This window comes from Salmo salar, chromosome 04 (genome assembly GCF_965601325.2).
Source record: "Salmo salar chromosome 04, fSalSal1, whole genome shotgun sequence".
NCBI lineage: Eukaryota > Metazoa > Chordata > Actinopteri > Salmoniformes > Salmonidae > Salmo > Salmo salar.
Window position 1 is genome coordinate 39,803,721 of NC_138294.1, and position 22,972 is coordinate 39,826,692.

Consider the following 22,972-nt stretch of genomic DNA (forward strand, 5'->3'; position numbering starts at 1 on the left):
ATTGATTAGGGATTTACGCGATGGAGTACTAAGATGAATTTGTGGGGGAGTCATACTTTTTCAATTTCAGTCCGTGAAGGGTTTAGTATTTTTTTTTTTATAGTATTGCATTTATTTCTCAGTGTTTCTGAATTAATTGCTTATTATATCTCAATGTGTGCTCGATGCCTCCCCTCATTTCTGATCCTTTGCTGGGTGCGCAATATCAAGTGTGTGCGCACCTAATAATTTACTGTGGTCTCAATCAAATGAGCCATAGGCTATACGAAGTGCATGAGTGGAGAAGCACATGGTAAAGTTATATTTACAAGACAATTTCCTAAATATGATAGGCTATTAACATCAAAATTGCTATGTTGCATGTAATGCTTTTGAGACGAGGAAGAGTTTCTCAAACGGCATATCTAAGGCTCTGGTCTAAAATATATTTTGCTTAAGGGGGTCATCCATTTTCATTTCTTAGTGGTACAATTTTCTCCATGTACCACTTATTATAAATAACGCACAGTCCCTTAGGTCTACAGGACATTATGTCATTTCTCTCTCTGTGATTTTGTGTTGGCTGAGACTTGTCCTACACAGCATCTCCTAACATGTTACCTCATAGACAGTCTATAGATTTATGACTCTCTCGATCTCTGTTTCTCTCTCTCACTCTCTCTTTCACTGATTATTCTGCTCACACAGCCAGGGACATTTTCATAATTAAATGGCCTTTAGAAGTCATAACTCACCACGAGGTGTCTATCCTCCACTGAAACACACCTGGCTGAGATTGATTAATCAGCTCTTTACTCACTACAATGTCACCAGCCAGCCCTGAGTGGTCTGAGTGGTGTGAGTCAGAGACAATGACTGTGTATGAATGAGTCGGAGATGACGAGAAGAGTATGAATAGAAACAAGGACTAAGCTTCATCATTCTGTTTTGATATAGGTTTGTGTGTGAGGTGTGTGGAAAGCTTAAAGATTCAGCACTGGCTATCTATATCTATCATGATGGATGTGAACCACACCTGGAAGTACCAGCTTGACTCTCAGATGTATAGTGCCAGGAGAAGTAGTAAACTAAGGACTGGATTAAATCCGTAGCGCTGAAGATCAGCGTTGTTGAAATGTAAAAGTCATTTTCGATTGAGCCGACATACTGTATGCAGCGTTTACCGTGAATTAAGTCTCCGCGATTGCGGAAACATTGCCTTTTAAATATCAATCAAGTTACAACGCTGATGTTGGGTGCTGTGGATTTTACCTAGCAAGCAAGCATAGATTGGATCATTGTCGTTTTGGCAAATGCGGTTCGCAGGTGGCAAATCTCCATTCCACCCATAGAGATCCTATTAAATTACTCTAATTCCTAATTCTATGGTTCCACCACCATTGGGATGCATGTTAACACAGTCTTGGAAGCCTAACCTTCCTAATCTCCTACAGTACTCATTCTCTTGTCCCTCCAGGGTGCATGCTGTGTTTTGGTCAGTCAGCCTTTTTCCGCTTCAACCACCCAGAAGAGGCCCTCAGAATGAAGAGCATGCTGCCTGGAGGAAGCCAGGGGCCCAGTGCCTACAAGAGCCATCACACAGGTAACCATCACACCACACCAACTCACATCACACTACACTACACAGCATGCTGCCTGGAGGGAGCCAGGGGCCCAGTGCCTACAAGACCCACCACACAGGTAACCATCACATCTCAACACTATAGGAACCACACAGGTAATGATAGAGCAGGTGTACTCAACTGTTATTTGAGAAGGTCCGGTAAAATACATTTATTGGCATAGTAACAAAAACCGTCTCGCAATCCATGCAACCCCAAACTGTTCAAACTGCTCACGCCTTTCTTGTTGGACATTTTAAAGCTCAGTTCCTGCAATTCTACACATTTTGCCATTGAGTGGAAAGAACATTGTGCCGTTTTCTAAGCTAATTTGCTGAAATTCTACACATTATACAATGGCGTATGTGTGTTCATATGATACCTGAGTGACTCAACAAAATCAATGGGGGTCCCCTGGGGGTTGAGGCCCCTGGGCACGTATTCTGGCCATGTTAACTACAAGATTTAGATAGCTTGTTAGCTTAACTTACCTATCTAGTTAACATGGGCTAGTAGTTGATCGACTGGACATTTCTGACAGGTTATAAATAGCTCTCTAAGGTCTGTCAGTGAATGACATAACAAGAGGAAAACTACCCAAGCTCTACCAAATTTCAAAATGACACTTTGGGCATTCTATTATTATATCTCTCAACAGCAGTAAGTTGAAAATCAGACTGAGTTCCCTCAAAAATGAAATAAATCAATAAATTATTTCTGGGTCCGGATTGCGGTCCGCCAGTTGAGTACAGCTGTGATAAAACACGCTGCAAGGTAATGACATCACACAGGTAAAGACCAGCGTCTAACCATCGCATCATATCACATGACATGACATCATAGCTCTACACTGTAGGATTCATACAGGTAAAGATCAGCATCAAGCCATCATAATAGACCAAATAGGAAACCCGCAATTTATGTCAGATTTAGTGTTTCAAACTCATTGTAATCAATGACAGAGAGTAGTAGACAGTACGGTTCCACCCTGTCTGGTGACATTCAGTTGACACTACAGAAATATGCACTAGCTGAACAAACCAATACATCAAGCTACTGTATCCGATATGAATTGATTGTAATTAATGAGGTGGTCAGGGTTTCTAGATAACTGAAGGGACAAACGAAAGAAGGAATATAGATAGCGCTCCCCCTCCCTCTCGTATGGCACCACTTTGAGCCTATTGTGAAAGACTGCCCCTTAAGGTCTGTACCCTATTTAGGACACTGTCTCGCTGTCAGTTCTCTTGGCTCGACGTGTGACAAAACATATTGTTGCAATATGTGGTGGGTGGTGGGTGTGTCCTTCATTGTGTAGGGGTCAAAGATTGTAATTTTATGGACAACAAGACAATCTCCTAATAGAAGAAATGACTGTAGAGTATTAGCCTTTATACCACAGCGTCATGCACATTAGATAGGAGTCCACCGGTGCTGAGCACATGCCCCTTTGCCCCCCCACTCGCCAAGTGCCCTTTTGGTGTGTGTGTGTGTGTGTGTGTGTGTGTGTGTGTGTGTGTGTGTGTGTGTGTGTGTGTGTGTGTGTGTGTGTGTGTGTGTGTGTGTGTGTGTATATATATATATATATATATATATATATATATATATATATATATATATATATATATTACCGGTTAAAAGTTTTAGAATACCTACTCATTCAATGGTTTTTCTTTATTTTTACTATTTTCTACATTATAGAATAATAGTGAAGACATCAAAACTATGAAAGAACACATATGGAATCATGTAGTAACCAAAAAAGTGTTAAACAAATCAACATATATTTTATATTTGAGATTGTTCAAATAGCCACCCTTTGCCTTGATGACAGCTTTGCACATTCTTGGCATTCTCTCAACCAGCTTCATGAGGAATCCTTTTCCAACAGTCTTGAAGGAGTTCCCACATATGCTGAGCACTTGTTGGCTGCGTTTCCTTCACTCTGTGGTTCAACTTATCCCAAACCATCTCAATTGGGTTGAGGTCGGGTGATTGTGGAGGCCAGTTCATATGATGCAGCACTCCATCACTCTCCTTGGTCAAATAGCACTTACACAGTCTGGAGGTGTGTTTGAGTCATTGTCCTGTTGAAAAACAAATGATAGTCCCACTAAGCCTAAACGGATGGGATGAGGTATCACTGCAGAATGCTATGGTAGCCATCCTGGTTAAGTGTGCCTTGAATTCTAAATAAATCACAGACAGTGTCACCAGCAAAGCATCCCCACACCATCACACCGCCTCCTACATGCTTCACGGTGGGAACCACACATGGGAAGACCATCCGTTCACCTACTCTGCGTCTCACAAAGACACGGCGGTTGGAACCAAAAATCTCAAATTTGGACTCATCAGACCAAAAGGACAGATTTCCACCGGTCTAATGTCCATTGCTCATGTTTCTTGGCTCAAGCAAGTCTCTTTGTCACGTTCTGAATCTTCAAATTCCCTGTCATAAAGGAGCCAAGGCGCAGCGTGCCCGTAATTCCACATCTTTATTGACGGAAACCAAAACAAAAGACGGGTACGCAGCAATAAACGTTACGCACTGTGCCGAACACACACAGAAAATACAATAACCCACAAACACAGGTGGGGAACAGGCTGCCTAAGTATGATTCCTAATCAGAGACAACGATAGACAGCTGCCTCTGATTAGGAACCATACTCGGCCCAACAAAGAACTACAAAAACAACAGACATACAACACATAGAATGCCCACCCCATGTCACACCCTGACCTAACCAAACAGAGAAAAACGACTCTCTCATGCCAGTGCGTGACACTCTTCTTCTTATTGGTGTCCTTTAGTAGTGTTTTTTTGTTGTTGCAGAAATTCGACCACGAAGGCCTGATTCATGCAGCCTCCTCTGAATAGTTGATGTTGAGATGTGTCTGTTACTTGAACTCTGTGAAGCATTTATTTGGGCTGCAATCTGAGGTGCAGTTAACTCTAATGAACTTATCCTCTGCAGCAGAGGTAGCTGTGGGTGTTCCTTTCCTGTGGCGGTCCTCATGAGATCCAGTTTCAACATGGAGCTTGATGGTTTTTGCGACTGCACTTAAAGGAACTTTTAAAGTTCTAGACATTTTTTGCATCGACTGACCTTCATGTCTTAAAGTAATGATGGACTGTCGTTTCTCTTTGCTTATTTGAGCTGTTCTTGCCATAATATGGACTTGGTCTTTTACCAAATAGGGCTATCTTCTGTACACCACCCCTACCTTGTCACAACACAACTGATTGGCTGAAACGCATTAAGAAGGAAAAACTTTACCCAACTTAATTTGTGCATTCATCTTAAAACCTCTTACATCTAGACGTTCCGCTAGCGGAACACCACTCCAATATCCAATGATACGGCGTGGCGCGAAATACAAACTCCTCGAAAATCCGAAAACTTCCATTTTTCAAACATATGACTATTTTACACCATTTTAAAGACAAGACTCTCCTTTATCTAACCACACTGTCCGATTTCAAAAAGGCTTTACAACGAAAGCAAAACATTAGATTATGTCAGCAGAGTACCCAGCCAGAAATAATCAGACACCCATTTTTCAAGCTAGCATATAATGTCACAAAAACCAAAACCACAGCTAAATGCAGCACTAACCTTTGATGATCTTCATCAGATGACACTCCTAGGACATTATGTTATACAATACATGCATGTTTTGTTCAATCAAGTACATATTTATATCAAAAACCAGCTTTTTACATTAGCATGTGATGTTCAGAACTAGCATTCCCACCGAACACTTCCGGTGAATTTACTAAATTACTCACGATAAACGTTCACAAAAAACATAACAATTATTTTAAGAATTATAGATACAGAACTCCTTTATGCAATCGCGGTGTCCGATTTTAAAATAGCTTTTCGGTGAAAGCACATTTTGCAATATTCTGAGTAGATAGCTCGCCATCACGGGCTAGCTAATTTGACACCCACCAAGTTTGGTACTCACCAAACTCAGATTTACTATAAGAAAAATTGGATTACCTTTGCTGTTCTTCATCAGAATGCACTCCCAGGACTTCTACTTCAACAACAAATGTTGGTTTGGTTCCAAATAATCCATAGTTATATCCAAATAGCGGCGTTTTGTTTGTGCGTTCAAGACAATATCCGAAGGGTAACGAACGGTGACGCGCGGACGCGTATCGTGACAAAAAAAATCGAAATATTCCATTACCGTATTTCGAAGCATGTCAAACGCTGTTTAAAATCAATTTTTATGCGATTTTTCTCATAAAATAGCGATAATATTCCAACCGGGAGTCGTTGTTTTCGTTCAAAGTCTGAAAAAGTAAAATGGACTCTTCACGCACACGCCCGTCTCATTGTTCTCAGATCGACCACTTACCAAATGCACTACTGTTTTTCAGCCAGTAACTGCAGAGTCATCATTCAACGTTCTGGCGCCTTCTGAGAGCCTATGGGACCCTTAGAAAGTGTCACGTTACAGCAGAGATCCTTTGTTTCGGATAGAGATGACAAAGAAGGCCAATAAATGGTCAGACAGGGTACTTCCTGTACAGAATCTTCTCATGTTTTGGCCTGCCATTTGAGTTCTGTTATACTCACAGACACCATTCAAACAGTTTTAGAAACTTTGGAGTGTTTTCTATCCAAAGCTACTAATTATATGCATATTCTATTTTCTGGGCAGGAGTAATAACCAGATTAAATCGGGTACGTTTTTTATCCGGCCGTGAAAATACTGCCCCCTATCCATAACAAGTTAAGATGAATTAAGATGAATGCACAGCTAGGTGGGACAACCACATATCACAGGCATAGTAAGTACACTTTTCCTCAATAAAGTAGCTATCAGCAAAGTCAGAGTAGGAAAAGGGGGCAGGGAGGAGTCAAGTGCAAGTGTTGGTTCAGGAAAGTATGGGGGGGGGGGGGGGACTCTGCTGTTCTAGCTTTAGGGGAAGCTGGTTCAACCATTGGGGTGCCAGGACAGAGAAGAGCTTGGACTGGGTTGAGGGGAGCTGCCCTCCTGTAGGGTTTGGGAGGCCAAGAGACTGGAGGTGGCAGAACGGAGTGCTCCCGCCGAAAGCAGCAGTAACAACAACAACAACCAACAATAACAAACGGATGGAAATGGTGCCAGGCCCATCATCACAAGAGAGTGAGTCGTTCGGTGGCTTGAAGATGTCCTACTTCACCATTAATGGCAGCGTCCTATTTAATTTCAAAAAGTAGCTGGCAAGACAGCTAGCTGCGAAGAACCTAGCAAGCTAAGCTGGTTAAGCCCTAACTCCTGACATCACAACAACTAATTCAATTATTGTCATCTTTTTTTTAAACTTGTGTCTTGGTGTTTTTGTAAAACCAAAACAAAAGTTTTACATTGATGGAATATATTTTTTATGCTATTATTATAGGCTTAAGTTAAAAAAAAAATATTACAGATCTGAGTTATCTTGATGCAGGTGTGTTGGACACAATGCAATAACTTAAAAGAAAAGAGAAACAAACACACTGCTCTTATTATATTAATGCAATACATTTTGTATGCCGTGATATACACTGTAGATAGCTAATCCTTAGCCTTATAGCCTACAAACTAGCTGGCGCTAGTGCTGTCAAATAGTCCCACGTGCAATCAAGGGATGTGCTACTTTGATGAGTGAAGAACCTTAGCAAGCATGCATAGTGATTGAAATGAACGACTGGATCCATAGATATAGAAGCCTCTATACACTTTGTGTCTTAATTCTGGCCCACTGCCTGTGCTGATGATGTCTCTTGGCCTGTGCTGTGGGTGGTGCTGACTGAGAGTCCATTCTCCTCTGACCTTAGTGCTGCAGCTGGTCTGAGAGCCGCACCCGATCGTGTGTGTGTGTGTGTGTGTGTGTGTGTGTGTGTGTGTGAGAGAACCACACTTTCCTGACTGGGCCCAGTGAGATTGCACTGGGCCCAGTGAGCCTGTGATTGAAGTAGAGATTGTTTAAATTTAGCAGCCCCAGATCCCTATAGGATTACAGCACACACAGCTGAGAAACAAAACTTACACAGGGTGTGGTCACAGTAGCCTATATACAGTACTGGATGTTTTAATAGGATATAAAATACTTGTGGGTGTGTCTGTCTGTCTCTCAGTCATTGTTGATGTGTGTAGACTACTTTAGAAACATACAGTATATACCTTTAAAACACTGACTGGTTCCTTTTCCTGTCTTACCATAGACTCCCACACGGTGCTGAATGGGAACCACCAGCCTGCCCCCTGTGAGAGGACCCGTTCCGGCTCTGGCCCACACCCAGGCCCCCTGACCAGCACCATAGAGAGGGACCTCCAGGACATCATGGACTCTCTGGTGATGGATGACCCCCAGTCCTCCGGGAAGCTGGCCCACAACCCCATTCCTCAGTCCCCCCTCTCTCCCATGCTGAATGGGGGAGGACGTTACCTGCTCTACCCTCCCACCAGCCCTGGGGCCATGTCCATGGGCTCCAGCTATGAGAACGCCTCCCCGCTCGGCCCCTTCTCCCCGCTCTCCTCTCCTCTGTCGGCTGCCAGTAGTGATGCTTTCCCGGGGCCTGGTACTCCTGCAGTGCCTGCCCGCTCCTCCAGCTACACCCTCACCACCCAGACCCCTGTCACCCAGCCACGGACCACCCCTCCTGGGGGCTACAGTGGACCTGCTGATGTGCAGAGGGTCCCGGAGAGCCCCAGGCCTCTGAGGAGGACACTAGCGGAGGCCTTGCCAAGCCCCACTGCTTCCCGTAGAGGCGTGGGTCAGGACAGCCCAATAGGCAGTTCAGAGACTCCCAGAGCAGTACATGGACCATCCCATATCCCAGTCTCCAGCGCCAGACTAAACTCTAAGTTCTCTGGATGTCAGACATCCACGGCCCCCTCCAGCCCTAGGGTGAGGGTGGGCGGCTTAGGCTCTCGTCCTCCCAGCCCCCAGCACCTCTTCCAGGTCCAGTCCCACACAGACAGCCCTCAGCAGACACATAGGACCCCAGAGCCCTCTGGACCCTCCAGCCTGAGGGAGCTACCCCCTCCCAGCCCCTCCATGTCTCGTAGAGGGGCTTCTCCAGCACAGGGCTCCCTCCAGGATAGGGGGCTGCGAGCCAGGAGTCCCTCTCCCACCTCCGGGGGAGGCAGGCAGCAGAAGGGCAGCTCGGGTATCGCCATCACCCCAGCCCTGGGCTCTCTGTCTGGGTCTGGGACAGGAGCTGGGCCCTCTCCTCTCACGAGCCCCCATGGAAAGAGGAAGAAGTCTGGTAGTGCTGGGGCCACCAGGGACCCAACTGGAGCATCTAGGGACCCCAAGGGGCCTGTACGGCCCCGGACCCGGGAACGCAAGAACAGCATCTCAGAGATCAGCGACAACGAGGATGAGCTGCTGGAGTACCACCGCTGGCAGAGAGAGGAGAGACTCCGCGAGCAGGAGATGGAGAAGCTGGTGAGTATTCAGGTGTGTGTGAGGAGGTGGGCGGCTATATGTGCTCAGAGGAGTGGAGTTGTAAAAAGATGGGGTGGTGTCTATATGTGCTGGGTGGGTGTTCCAGTCCAGAGGAAGCTTGCCTTGCAATTGACTGCTGCTCCCCCGCTCCTGTGTTGGGTGTATATATAGCAGTCAGTGAGACACCCACGCCCTCAGCACATGGACTTTCAGACTCCCTAAGGAATTTACACAAGCATGTCACTCTGATTGCGTCCCAAATGACACCCTATTCCCTACAGTGGGCTCCAAAATTACTGGCACCCCTGACTGGCAATGCACAAACAATACTTAAAAAATATAAACAATATAATTTCAGAGAGAAACTCAAAATACCAGCATGTGAGAAATACTGTATTTTGTTAATGTTTCAATGGAATGCACCAAAATTATTTACTGATTTAATTAAAAATCTATGTCCTCCAAATCAAGGTTTCACAATTAAGGCACTCTTAAAGATTATTGTAAATTGTAAACATCTACCAACATTATTGTGAATTGTAAACATCTACCAAAATTAAACCAGGAATTAAATTCCACTTATTTTAGTTTATCTTAGGAGCTATATTGAGCCATTACATCACTGTTTCACTAGGGTATACAAATGAGGTAACACGCATGCAATATCCCTTTAACATCCAACACCATGAAGAAAACAAAAGAACTGGCAGTTCAAAAGAGACCGATGGCTGTAGACCTTTATTAATCTGGTAATGGCTACAAGAAGATCCACAAACGATTGAATATACCACTGAGCACTGTCAGGGTAATTGTAAAAAAATTCTAAAGATATAGAACAGTTGAAAACCTCACGGGTCGTGGACGCAAATGCATTTTGCCCCCCAGGATAGGGAGGAGGATGGTGAGAGAAGCAACAAAATCCCCAAGAATCCCTGTGAAAGAATTGCAGGCTTTGGTGGCATCTTGGGGTCACCAGGTTTCAAAAAGCACCATCAGACGCCACCTTCACAACCCCAGGCTCTTTGGAAGGGTTGCCAGAAGAAAGCCCTTTCTGACCCCAAGACACAGTCGCAAGCGCTTGGAGTTTCCTAAACATCATTTAAATTATGATTGGAAGAAGGTGCTCTGGTCAGATGAGACCAAAATTGAACGTTTTGGTCAGATACAGCATCGGCATGTTTGGCATCGAAACAGAAATGCATTCAAGGAGAGGCACCTCATACCCACGGTGAAATATGGTGGTGGGTCAAAGATGTTTTGGGGCTGTTTTAATTTCAGAGGTCCAAGGGCACTGGTTAAGATTGATGGCATAATGAATTCCACCAAGTATCAGGCAATTTTGGCTGACAATCTGGTTGCCTCTGCCATAAGGCTGGGACTTGGCTCTAGGTGGACTTTCCAACAAGACAATGACCCCAAACATACCTCAAGATCCACACAGAAATGGTTCTGTGTCAACAAAATCAATGTTCTGCCATGGCCATCTCAGTCGCCGGACCTCAATCCAATCGAAAACCTGTGGGCTGAGTTGAAGAGGGCAGTTGATAAGCGCAAACCCAAAAATGTGAATGATCTTGAAAGGATCTGAATAGAGAAATGGTCCAAAATCCCTCCAAATGTGTTCCTTAACCTTGTCAAACATTACAGGAAAAGACTCCATGCTGTTATCCTTGCCAGAGGTGGTAGCACTAAGTACTAAATGCCAATAATTATGAAACCTTGATTTTGGTGAAATTAATGTTGTATTAAATAATTCTATGATTTTGGTTGGTTCCATTGAAACATTAATAAAGTACAGTATTTCTCACATGTTGGTATTTTGAGTTTCTCTGTAATTATATTGTTTATATTTTTTAAAGTATTGTTTGTGCATTGCCAGTCAGGGGTGCCAGTAAATTTGGAGCCCACTGTATATAGTGCACTACTTTGGACCAGAGCTCTGTGGGCTCTGGTCAAAAGTAGCTCACTTTTTAGGGAATAGGGTGCCATTTGGGGGACACACCTCTGACTGAGCCCAGGGCAGGGTGGCTCAGTCACCTGGCAAACACACACACCCACACACACACACACACACACACACACATACCAGTAGCTCAGGGATCTGGGTTCGTGCTCCTGGCAGATAGCAGCTGATGAGACCACGGGGGGGGGGGGGGGGGGGGGGGGGGACGCTATTTCAGGAGCCAAGAAGTCTCTGGGAACAAACAGGACAGTTATTGACAGCATTTTGCAATAAGCATGGGAGAGAGCCAGAGAGGGGGCAGAGTGTTAGCATGTATGGAAGAAAGGTCAGGGTGGTCAGAGCTGTGAGTTGGGAGGGAATGTGTCAGGGGCCTCATTTATAAACTTTGCGTACGTACAAAATATACCCCAAAACTTGCGTGAGTCAGTTTTCACGCAAAACTTGGCATTTATAAAAACGGAACTTGACATGAGAAAGTGCTTAACTTACCGCAAACTTTAGACAATGCGTACACACAATATCTAGTGGTTGAAGTTTTGCATTACAAGCAGGTAAGTAGTATTTTATGAAAATGGGTTATATGATGACACCCTTATGCATAAAAAAGGAAAATATAGTAACAAGATGCAATCATTTGCCGTTAGTGAAATGGGCTAAAATCTTTGTCTTTTTTCTTTGCAATCTAAAATAATTACAAACTGGAATATATTTCATATGAATGTATTTCATTTCCATTATCATTTCCAGAATAAATTCCTCACCTTTTCTGACTGTGATGGTTTCAAATAAAATAATAAATTATAATACAATTGTATTTTTCACCAAGACACATGCGCCGAATACAACAGGTGTAGACTTTATGGTGAAATGCTTACTTACGAACTCTTCCCAACAGAGGTAAAAATAAGAAAAATATAAATAATAACACAAGAGGAATAAAATACTAAGCGGTGATGCAGTCAGTCAAGATGCTCTCAATGGTCCAGCGGTGGAACTTTTTGAGGATCTGAGGGACCATGTCAAATCTTTTCAGCCTCCTGAGAGGGAAGAGGCACTGTCGTGCCCTCTTCAAGACTGTGTTTGTGGAGCATGTTAAGTGCTTAGTGATGTCCCAATGACACAAAAACCCCAATATCAAGAATTACTCCGATCACAATTGGATCAGAGAGTCCAACGTTGGAATAGTATTCAAATCTATTGTTCATGTACATAGATAGGCTTTTTTAAAATTCTATGTGCATATTGGCTACATGTCCAAACCGATCCTGACATGAGGGAGGCACTAGAAAATGTAGCCAAACTTTAATGAGGCTTTTAATTACATAAAAATAGGCTAAATAGAATTTTGAAATGATTTAACCATACATTTAATTGTTTCAAACCTGGACATTTTATGTAATTTTATGAAGCATGTCTTAATTTGTTTCAAAATAGCCTAGCTTAGCCAAAATATGACCATGGAAATGTTGAGGGATTTATTTTATAAACATGCTATTGAAACAAGCAGTTCATTTCTAACAGATAAAAATTGCATTTTGGAACATTCATGGATAGCATACAGCCATGTGCGTATTGTTGAGCTTATAATATAAAGAAATACAACTTTATCAACATTGTAAGCTAAATGGTCAACCTCATTGATTTTTAAAAATGTTTTATGTGCAGTGGTTGTATGAATTTTGGATCTGCCGTCCCAGATCTGTTCGCGTCTGTTTTGTACCGTAGACATATTTTTCATCTTCCCAGGGAGATAGGACGCCTTTAATTTCAAGCCCTGGAGGGAATTATTTTATAAAGACATGAAAAGTATTTGGTTTTAATTGTTATATTGCAATATTTTATAGGCTACTAAGGGTGGCCAACCATCCTCCAGGAGAGCCTTAAAAGGGGAGTGTTGTATTTTCAGATATGAAAAGTGTGTATATACATTTTTGTCTGATTCTCTATGGTAAAAAAAGATAGTAATGCATTTTATTTTGTAATGTGGCATCCTTGCATCATACAATGTTGTAAAAATGGTGTTAGACTTCCATTGGTTATCAGTCCTACCACTATTGTGTTGTCAGCGAACTTGAAGATGGTGTTGGAGTAGTGCGTGGCCACACAGTCATGGGTGAACAGGGAGTTCATGAGGGGATTAAGCACATGCCCCTGAGGGACCCCCGTGTTGAGGTTCAGCGTGGCAGAGGTGTTGTTGCCTATCCTCACCACCTGCTGCCAGCTTGTCAGGAAGTCCATAATCCAGTTGCAGAGGGAAGTGTGATCCTCAACACGGGGTCCCCTCCGGGGTGCGTGCTTAGTCCCCTCCTGTACTCCCTGTTCACCCACGACTGTGTGGCCAAGCACAACTCCAACACCATCATTAAGTTGATGAAGACACAAAGGTGGTAAGCCTGATCACCGACAACGATGAGATAGCCTATAGGTATTAGGTCAGAGACCTGGTAGTGTGGTGCCAGGACAACAACCTCTCCCTCAACGTGAGTAAGAAAAAGGAGATGATCTTGGACTACAGGAAAAGGATTCACATTGACGGGGCTGTAGTGGAGCGGGTCGCCTTTTCCCACTCAGGAGAAAGAAAAGATTTGGCATGGGTCCCCAGATCCTCAAAAAGTTATACAGCTGCACCATCGAGAGCATCCTGACCAGTTGTATCACCGCCTGGTATGGCAACTGTTCGGCATCTGACCTTAAGACGCTACAGAGGGTAGTGCGTACAGCCTAGTACATCACTGGGGCCAAGCTTCCTGCTATCCAGGACCTATTGCATATATTAGGCGGTGTCAGAGGAAGGCACAAAAAATTGTCAAAGACTCCAGTCACCCAAGTCATAGACTGTTCTTTGCTACCGCACGGCAAGTGTTACCGGAGTGCCAAGTCTATGTCCAAAAGGCTCCTTAACAGCTTCTAACCCCAAGCCATAAGACTGCTGAACAATTAATCAAATTGCCACCCAGACTATTTGCACTGACACCCTGCACTTTTTTTTACACTGACAGAAAGAATGAAAAAATAAGCATTTGATTTAATGGCATAATTGCGTATTTTTTTCCCCTTGTTTATTCATTCCTAGGAGCAGAAAAAAATATAAATAAATTATATTAAACATGAAATATAAAATAGAACAGCTATTGATTTGAATACATTGTGGCTGAAATGTTATTTCCAGCTTTTTCAGCTTTACAAGCTGTTTACTGTTTATGCATAGTCACTTTACCCCTAGCTACATGTACAAATTACCTCGACTAACCTGTACCCCCGCACATTGACTCGGTAATGGTACCCCATGTATATAAACTCAGCAGAAAAAGAAATGGCCCTGTCTTTCAAAGATAATTCTTAAAATCCAAATAACTTCACAGATCTCCATTGTAAAGGGTTTAAACACTGTTTCCGATGCTTGTTCAATGAACCATAAACAATGAATGAACATGCACCTGTGGAACGGTCGTTAAGACACTAACAGCTTACAGACGGTAGGCAATTAAGGTCACAGTTATGAAAACTTAGGACACTAAAGAGGCCTTTCTACTGACTCTGAAAAACACCAAAAGAAAGATGCCCCAGGGTCCCTGCTCATCTGCTTGAACGTGCCTTAGGCATGCTGCAAGGAGGCATGAGGACTGCAGATGTGGCCAGGCCAATAAATTGCAATGTCCGTACTATGAGACGCCTAAGACAGCGCTACAGGGTGACTGGACGGACAGCTGATCATCCTCGCTGTGGCAGACCACGTGTAACAACACCTGCACAGGATCGGTACATCCGAACATCACACCTGTGGGACAGGTACAGGATGGCAACACAACTGCCCGAAGTACACCAGGAACACACAATCCCTCCATCAGTGCTCAGACTGTCCACAATAGGCTGAGATGGGCTGGACTGAGGGCTTGTAGGCCTGTTGTAAGGCAGGTCCTCACCAGACATCACCGGCAACAACGTCGCTTATGGGCACAAACCTACCGTCGCTGGATCAGACAGGACTGGCAAAAATTGCTCTTCACTGACGAGTCGCGGTTTTGTCTCACCAGGGGTGATGGTCAGATTTGCGTTTATCGTCGAAAGAATGAGTGTTATAATGAGGCCTGTACTCTGGAGTGGGATCTATTTGGAGGTGGAGGGTCCGTCATGGTTTGGGGCAGTGTGTCACCGCATCATCGGACTGAGCTTGTTGTCATTGCAAGCAATCTCAACGTTGTGCGTTACAGGGAAGACATCCTCCTTCCTCATGCGGTACCCTTCCTGCAGGCTCATCCTAATATGACCCTCCAGCATAACAATGCCACCAGCCATACTGCTCGTTCTGTGTGTGATTTCCTGCAAGACAGGAATGCCAGTGTTCTGCCATGGCCAGCAAAGAGCCCGGATCTCAATCCCATTGCGCACGTCTGGGACCTGTTGGATCGGAGGGTGAGGGCTAGGGCCATTCCCCACAGAAATGTCTAGGAACTTGCAGGTGCCTTGGTGGAAGAGTGGGGTAACATCTCACTGCAAGAACTGGCAAATCTGGTGCAGTGCATGAGGAGGAGATGCACTGCAGTACATAATGCAGCTGGTGGCCACACCAGATACTGACTGTTACTTTTGTTTTTTTCCCCTTTGTTCAGGGACACATTATTCAATTTCTGTTACATGTCTGTGGAACTTGTTCAGTTCATGTCTCAGTTATTGAATCTTGTTATGTTCATACAAATATTTACACTTGTTCAGTTCATGTCTCAGTTGTTGAATCTTGTTATGTTCATACAAATATTTACACAAGTTTGCTGAAAATAAACGAAGTTGACAGGGAGAGGACGTTTTTTGTTGTTACTGAGTTTAGCTTCATTATTGTTATTCTATTGTGTTCTTTTTTTATTTTATTTCATTTTTACTTTAGTTTATTTAGTAAATATTTTCTTATCTATATTTTCTTAAAACAGTGTTGGTTAAGGGCTTGTAAGTAAGCGTTTCACTGTAAGGTCTACACCTGTTGTATTCGGCGCATGTGACAAATAGAGTTTGATTTGATACCACAAGGATACTATTCGTCCCATCTCTCATTGAATTGGAACTACTTCACAGTAGTAAATAGATAAGCTATTTCAAGTATTTTGCTCTATGCGATCCAGAGCATGATTAAAAAAATAGGCTACAGTAGATCCTAAAGGAATACTTAGGGATTTTGGCAATGAGTCAGATGAACTCGTGAATACCATTTTTATGTCTCTACGTGCAGTGTGAAGGGAGTTGCTAACTTGCACTAGCGTAATTGCTAACTAGTGTTAGCGCAATGACTGGAAGTTTACAGGTTTCTGCTAGCATGCTAGCAGATACCCATCTGCTATGGTGCTGATGGTTTGTCTGTCTATGTGTGTGTGTCTGTGTGTGCATGCATGTGAATGTAATCGTGAAATGATCAGATATCCCAATTCTTTACACAAGATTACACTTATCCTCATAATGTTATTTTATGAGTAAGAGAGATAAAGAGAAACGCAGGGAGAAGGATAAGATAATAAAGCTAAAAGGATCAGAGCGAGACAGAGAGCTTTTCTGTTGTCCTCTCTCCTGTCCTGTGCTGTCAGTGAGGTAATGTGGGTCATGGTGTATCTGTGGTCTAATTCCCAGAAAGAGTCGGGGCAGAGCAGCCCATAGAAATTGAATTGCTAAAATGGAAAAAGACCCTCAGACCACAACAATTTGACTGTACAGTCACAGCGCTGACTGAAATTGGCATATTGCACAAATGGGGGCGGTAGGTAGCCTAGTGGTTAGAGCGTTGGGCCAGTAACCGAAAGGTTGCTGGATCGAAATCCTGAGCTGACAAGGTAAAAAAAAATGCAGTTAACCCACTGTTTCCTGGTAGGCCGTCATTGTAAATTTGAGTTTGTTCTTAACTGACTTGCCTAGTTAAATAAAGGTTAAATAAATAAAAAAAACACTCCTCAAATATTTTCACCCCTCTCAGCGCAAGCAGGCTGATGTTAGACAGGTCAATTGCCGAAACTGGCTTAAGGGGTGGAAAATGCGTGTGGTAGTTTTTACATGCCGAAATTGCAAACTCACGTGCGTTTGACAGCCGAAAATAGAGCCAAGTCCGCTTACTCAACAGTTTTAACTAACTCAAAGATATCCAGTTTTCAGCAGAGCCATAGATAGATTGGTTTCCGTTGTAGATTTAGGTCATTATCAGAGGCCCATACCTTTGTACTGTATCTGTTCCTGGTTTACCCCGGCTTACCCTGGCTGTTTGACTGTTGTTGCCTTTGGAACTCCCTCTGTTTGTAGTTTAGGCTACTCACCACCAGGGGGCAACCAAGTACCATATCCTTGAACCTACAAATGTGGAGGAATTTTTAGAGTAGGATTAACTGGTGCTAGGAAGGTTATTAATTGAACCTGTTACTAGATATAGTGATGTCAGTTCAGCCTGCTCTCTTTGTGTCATGCTGTGGTAGACTGACTGCCGACATCTCCCTTTTAATCATATTTTATTATATTCACTTTGGGATTAACAGTTCCTTCTTCCAAGACTGGAATGAATTACACAAAATAACAAACGGGCAGTTACTTTTCTCACTGTTCCACTGAACATTTGGGAGCCTTGTTGCTGTTGTTAAACTGAATCCACTCTTATAGAAGTAGCAATCTGGAGTTATGAATGGGTTGTAAGGAATTTGACTTTAGGACCCCATGTGATGCAATCAAAATATGTCATATCCTGACAAAAAGGCTGAGTGTTCACGCTAAGCCATAAGGAATGTCTGAATGTTTGTAGATACTTAGATACTCAGAAAGTAGATGAAGTATATTATAGTTGGGCATTCACAAGCTTTTCTCTCTTCACTCTCTTGTGCATTTCCTCCCTGGTGGTTTCACAAACATGTTACACGGGTCAGTAGTGGGTGGGTGGCATGAGACATTTGTTATTTTGTTTCAGTCACAGTGTTGTTTACACACACCACACACACACACACACACACACACACACACACACACCGTTAAGTACCCTGTTCTGACCCTCTGCTGAGGCTCATGTTGTGGACTTAACCTTAAGTAGACACAGCTTTGTATATGGCTCTAAATGCTGATTCTGACACCTCTTTTCACAAGAGTTGGCATTTCCAATATGGCTGTATTGATTTGAAATCCGTTTTCAGTCTGGGCAACAGTGGTCAAGAGTTCATATGATTCTAGCTGTTTGCCAAGAGTTTTGACGAAATAATGTACTGTAACACTGTCATAATGTCTACAAATGTACCTATACCGAGTTGTGCTTTGTAGGTGCAGTATGATTCAATTTGTTATATGCAGAGTGACAATACATAGCAGTACGTGTCTGTGAATACATTGCATGACTCCATCTACCTGTTTGCAGGTCATGGTGAGCTGTGGTGTCTGTCATCTCATGCCACTATTATCATTTAGCCTAGCTTCTCTGGCCTGAATGGTGTGGAGTAATGGGTGGCATGGGTGGCATGTCCTGCCAATGGTACTGCCAACCTGGCTGCTCTACAGGCAGACTAGAGGCCATATAGTATATGGTAGAAATGAAGTAGGACCTACATACACGATTACTTCACTAGATATCTTTAATCAGTCTAATAAATACACAACATGTTAATCCAAGTTTTCTACAGCGAGCTCAGCACCCCCTAACAAGTGATGTTTGTTTAACTATACAGACTATATGTACTGTGTGTGGTACACAGTGGAGTGGGGCAGAGTGGAGATACATGTGAGGGTAAATGACTGCAGCAGATGGTGCGGTCAGAGGTGAAAGGTCGGCTGAAGACACTGATGGGGGTCACAAAATGGGTAGCAGCAGGGGGTACTAAGGGAATGATGGCAGCATTGTCTGGGTGTGTGTGTGTGTGTGTGTGTGTGTGTGTGTGTGTGTGTGTGTGTGTGTGAGAGAGAGAGAGCTGTGTGTGTGTGTATGTGAGAGCTGTGTTTTTGCTTGTGTTACCTAATGTGTCTATATTGAGTATGTGCGTATCTGTATATTTGTACTGGAAGTAGGTGTATTGGTTTACACCTTTATTTGGTTGGTGTATATGTGAGTTAATATTAGTTAGGTTTAGCTTAGGGGCTCTCAACATATCTGTTTCCTAAGAGGTGGTCAAGCGGCTAGAAATGGTGCTTTATGGAAGTCTAAAATATTTGTATATTAGAAGAAGAAAGCTCTAGCCTGGGTGGGGCCAGAGAGAAAGTTTAACACTTTCCCTGTTCTATATCAAAATACAGACTTAGCCTATACAGTATGAGTCTGGCATGATGGCTAGAGGACCCCTGTAAAGGGACAGTTATGCTCATGCCTGCTCCGTCACTTCTGGTGTCTGGTTACAGTCAGCCAGCAGGAACAGCCGATGGCTCGGAGACAGCTGCCTGGACGGGACAATGTCACACAAGGACAATTTTAGAGGCAATCTGAGCTGTGTCATTGTGTGGTGTGCAGGCCTTCTTACCCCTTTGCTGTGTGTGTGTGTGTGTGTGTGTGTGTGTGTGTGTGTGTGTGTGTGTGTGTGTGTGTGTGTGTGTGTGTGTGTGTGGTGTGTGTGTGTGTGTGTGTGTGTGTGTGTGCGCACGCGTGCATGTGGATGTGTGTGTAGGAGCGACAGAGGTTGGAGACCATCCTTAGCCTGTGTGCGGAGTACACCAACTCTCCCCAGTGTCTGGGTGGTGAGACGGGGAGTACAACAGGGCACTTCCCTGGACCAGGGGAGGGGGGCGCTAGAGAGAGACCCTGTACAGAGACAGGTGGTGGGGCGACTCAGCGAGGAGGAGTGACTCAGAGGCAGAGAGAGAGTGACGAGGAGAACCAGAGAGAGGAGTCCAGCAGCACAGAGAGCACTCACCAGGAGGTGAGGAAAAAACACACACACACACGCACAAACAAACACACACACGCGACGAAGGCACTCACACACACAAGCACACATGCATGCTCAAGTAGACAAACACACGCACACACTCATTCTCGGACGGTGCAATTGCCGTACCATGTGGTAAGACAGCCTGACAGGATGCTCTCGACGGTGCATCGGTAGAAGTTTATGAGGGTCTTAGGGGCCAAGTAGAATTTCTTCAGCCTCCTGAAGTTGAAGAGGCGTTGTTACGTCTTCTTCACCACACTGTCGGTATGAAGGGACCATTTCAGGTCCTCAGTGATGTGCACGCCGATGGACTTGAAGCTTTTGACCCTCTCCACTACGGTCCTGTCGTTGTGGATCCCTTCACACCAACGTGCTCTCAGCACCTTCAACAAAATCAGCACCTTCAACAAAATGAAGGTGCTGATCGTGGACTACAGGACACCGTAGACTGTCCTGTAGTCCACGATCAGCACCTTCATTTTGTTGAGGGAGAGGTCATATTCCTGGTACCACGCCGCCAGGACTCTTACCTCCTTCCTGTAGGCTGTCTTGTCGTAAGCAAACTTGATGATTGAGTTGAAGACGTGCGTGGCCACACAGTCATGGGTGAACAGGGAGTACAGGAGGGGGCTGAGCACACACCCGTGTGGGACCCCCATGTTGAGGATCAGTGTGGCAGAGGTGTTGTTGCCTAACTTCACCACCTGGGGTTGGCCCATCAAAGTCTAGGACCCAGTTGCACAGGAAGGGTTTCAGACCCAGGGCCCAAGGCTTGGTGATGAGCTTGGAGGGCACTATGGTGTTGAAGGGTGAGCTGTAGTCGATGAACAGCATTCTTACATAGGTAATCCTTCTTCCAGGTGGGATATTGCAGTGTGCAGTGCAATGGTGATTGTGTCATCTGTTTATCTGTTGGGGCGGTATGGAAATTGTAGTGGGTTTAGGGTGTCGGGTAAGGTGGAGGTGATATTATCCTTAACTAGCCTCTCAAAGCACTTTATGATGACATAAGTGACTGCTACGAGGCGATAGTCACTTAGCTGAGTTAACTTGGGTACAGGAACAATGGTGGACATTTTGAAGTAAGTGGGGACAACAGACTGGGATAGGGAGAGATTGAACATGTCTGTAAACAATCCAGCTGGCTGGTCGGCACATGCTCTAAGGGTGCGGCTTGGGATGCAGTCTTGTGAGGGGTTAACACACTTAAATGTCTTACTCACGTCGGCCATGGCGATCGGGAGCACACAGTCCTTGAGAGCGGCGTGGGCCTATGTCGGCGGCTCAGTGTTCTCTGAATGTTCTATTTTATTATGTAAGTACTCACATTGGTGCATGTGTGCTTTATCCAGCAGGAAGACTCAGGGTTAGGTGTGGGTGTGTCAGGGTTAGGATCAGGTGTGTCTGGGCGTCAGGAGCAGCAGTACCTGGAGGAGGAGAGGACCAGGGTTCTGTCCAGGGTGGATGAGCTGAAACACAGAGTCACAGAGCTGGAGCAGCAGCTACAGGAGTCCAGACAGGAGGTAGGTTAACAAACAGTAACCCTTGTCCATTTCCCGTAAGCACTGCACTACTCTCCAGTTGTAAGTGCACTGTTAAAATAAAGTGCTTTGTAACACTTAAACTAGTGGCAACTGAGCTGCCACCAACTTAGTCGAAACTAAATCTTAACTTTGTGGCAGGTAGCCTTGAGGTTCGAGCGTTGTGAGTCGGTAACTAAAAGGTTGCTGTGCCCTTTGAGCAAGGCGCTTAACCTTAATTGCTCCAGGGGCACTATACAATGGCAACCCTGGCCGTGACCCCACTCCCTGCGGGTGTCTCAGGGGGAGTTGGGATATGATAAACACTTTTCCATTACAAACTGTATATATATATTTAACCTTTATTTAATTAGACAAGTCACTTGTGTGTAACAGGAAAAATATAAGCACCCCCCAAATTATATTATTATAGGATAATAGCAACTTCTACCTGATACAGCCAGCTAAGGATGGACTTTAGAGTCTGGTTCCTCTCCAGGTTTCTTGCCGCTGTGCTTCTACTTGCTCTTTGGGAGTCTAGGCCGAGTTACTGTAAACTAAGCACTGTTGTCTTGTTTGCCTGTCTGTCCCTCCCAGGCGGAGATGGAGAGGGCTCTGCTACAGGGGGAGAGGCAGGCTGAGCAGGAGCAGGTCGAGACAGAGACAGAGATCATCTCTCAGCTCCAGTCTAAACTCAGCCAGCTGGACAGGGCCACCCAGAGGGAGAAAGACAAGGTAGGACCGTCTAGTAACAGACCACACAGCTACACAGCTACCTACATGTGCATGCGAGTGTGCATAGAACTTGTACTAGTAGTTCTACATCAAAGCTCTGTATCAATGATCAACCTTAATTTATATGGCCAAGCGTGTTGAGTACTGATAGCTACACACTTTTCAGCTTATTTTTTTCCTTTTGACTCAAAAAGATGCTTGAAGCCTTGCAACCTTAACTCCCGGCACCCTAATCCTCCTACCCGTCACTCACCTACTGCCTTTGACCTCTCTTTAAAGCTGCTTGGCTGCATGGCGTGGTTTTGAGACGTGTGTTTTGTTTCTTCCTGGGACTGTGTGTGTGTGTGTGTGTGTGTGTGTGTGTGTGTGTGTGTGTGTGTGTGTGTGTGTGTGTGTGTGTGTACGGTGTGTGTGTACGGTGTGTGTGTACGGTGTGTGTGTACGGTGTGTGTGTACGGTTTGTGTGTACGGTGTGTGTGTGTACGGTGTGTGTGTGTGTACGGTGTGTGTATGTGGTTTGTGTTCTAGGGGAGGGCTAATGTGTCTGCTGAGCGGCAGCTGCTGGAGAGACTTCATGAGGGATACAGAGAGCTGAAGAGCCAGGTTCATAACTGTCCTGAATCTCTGAGGGAACAGTTACAGGAGCAGCTACGGAGGGTCAGTGCTCTTCACCCCCCCTAGTCCACTAGAACTAGAAAAATTTAACTAGAACACTAGGAAATAGAACACTAGGAACTAGAACACTGGAACTAGAACACTGGAACTAGAACACTGGAACTAGAACACTGGAACTAGAACACTGGAACTAGAACACTAGGAAATAGAACACTAGAACACTGGAACTAGAACACTA

At 44.3% G+C, this 22,972-nt stretch overlaps 1 protein-coding gene across 7 annotated transcripts in view; it reads left to right on the plus strand.

Annotated features, from left to right (window-relative positions):
* Nucleotides 1-22,972, plus strand: part of phldb1a (pleckstrin homology-like domain, family B, member 1a) — a 69,856-nt gene that overhangs the window by 24,228 nt on the left and 22,656 nt on the right. For 6 of the 7 annotated variants that reach the window (XM_045716823.2, XM_014195797.3, XM_045716827.2 and 3 more), the window contains 6 exons: nucleotides 1,457-1,582; nucleotides 7,812-9,040; nucleotides 19,601-19,852; nucleotides 21,217-21,387; nucleotides 21,982-22,119; nucleotides 22,648-22,776. In XM_045716823.2, coding sequence (XP_045572779.1) covers nucleotides 1,457-1,582; nucleotides 7,812-9,040; nucleotides 19,601-19,852; nucleotides 21,217-21,387; nucleotides 21,982-22,119; nucleotides 22,648-22,776 — 2,045 coding nt within the window. The remainder of the gene's footprint in view (nucleotides 1-1,456; nucleotides 1,583-7,811; nucleotides 9,041-19,600; nucleotides 19,853-21,216; nucleotides 21,388-21,981; nucleotides 22,120-22,647; nucleotides 22,777-22,972) is intronic. The other variant, XM_045716826.2, reaches the window with a different exon arrangement.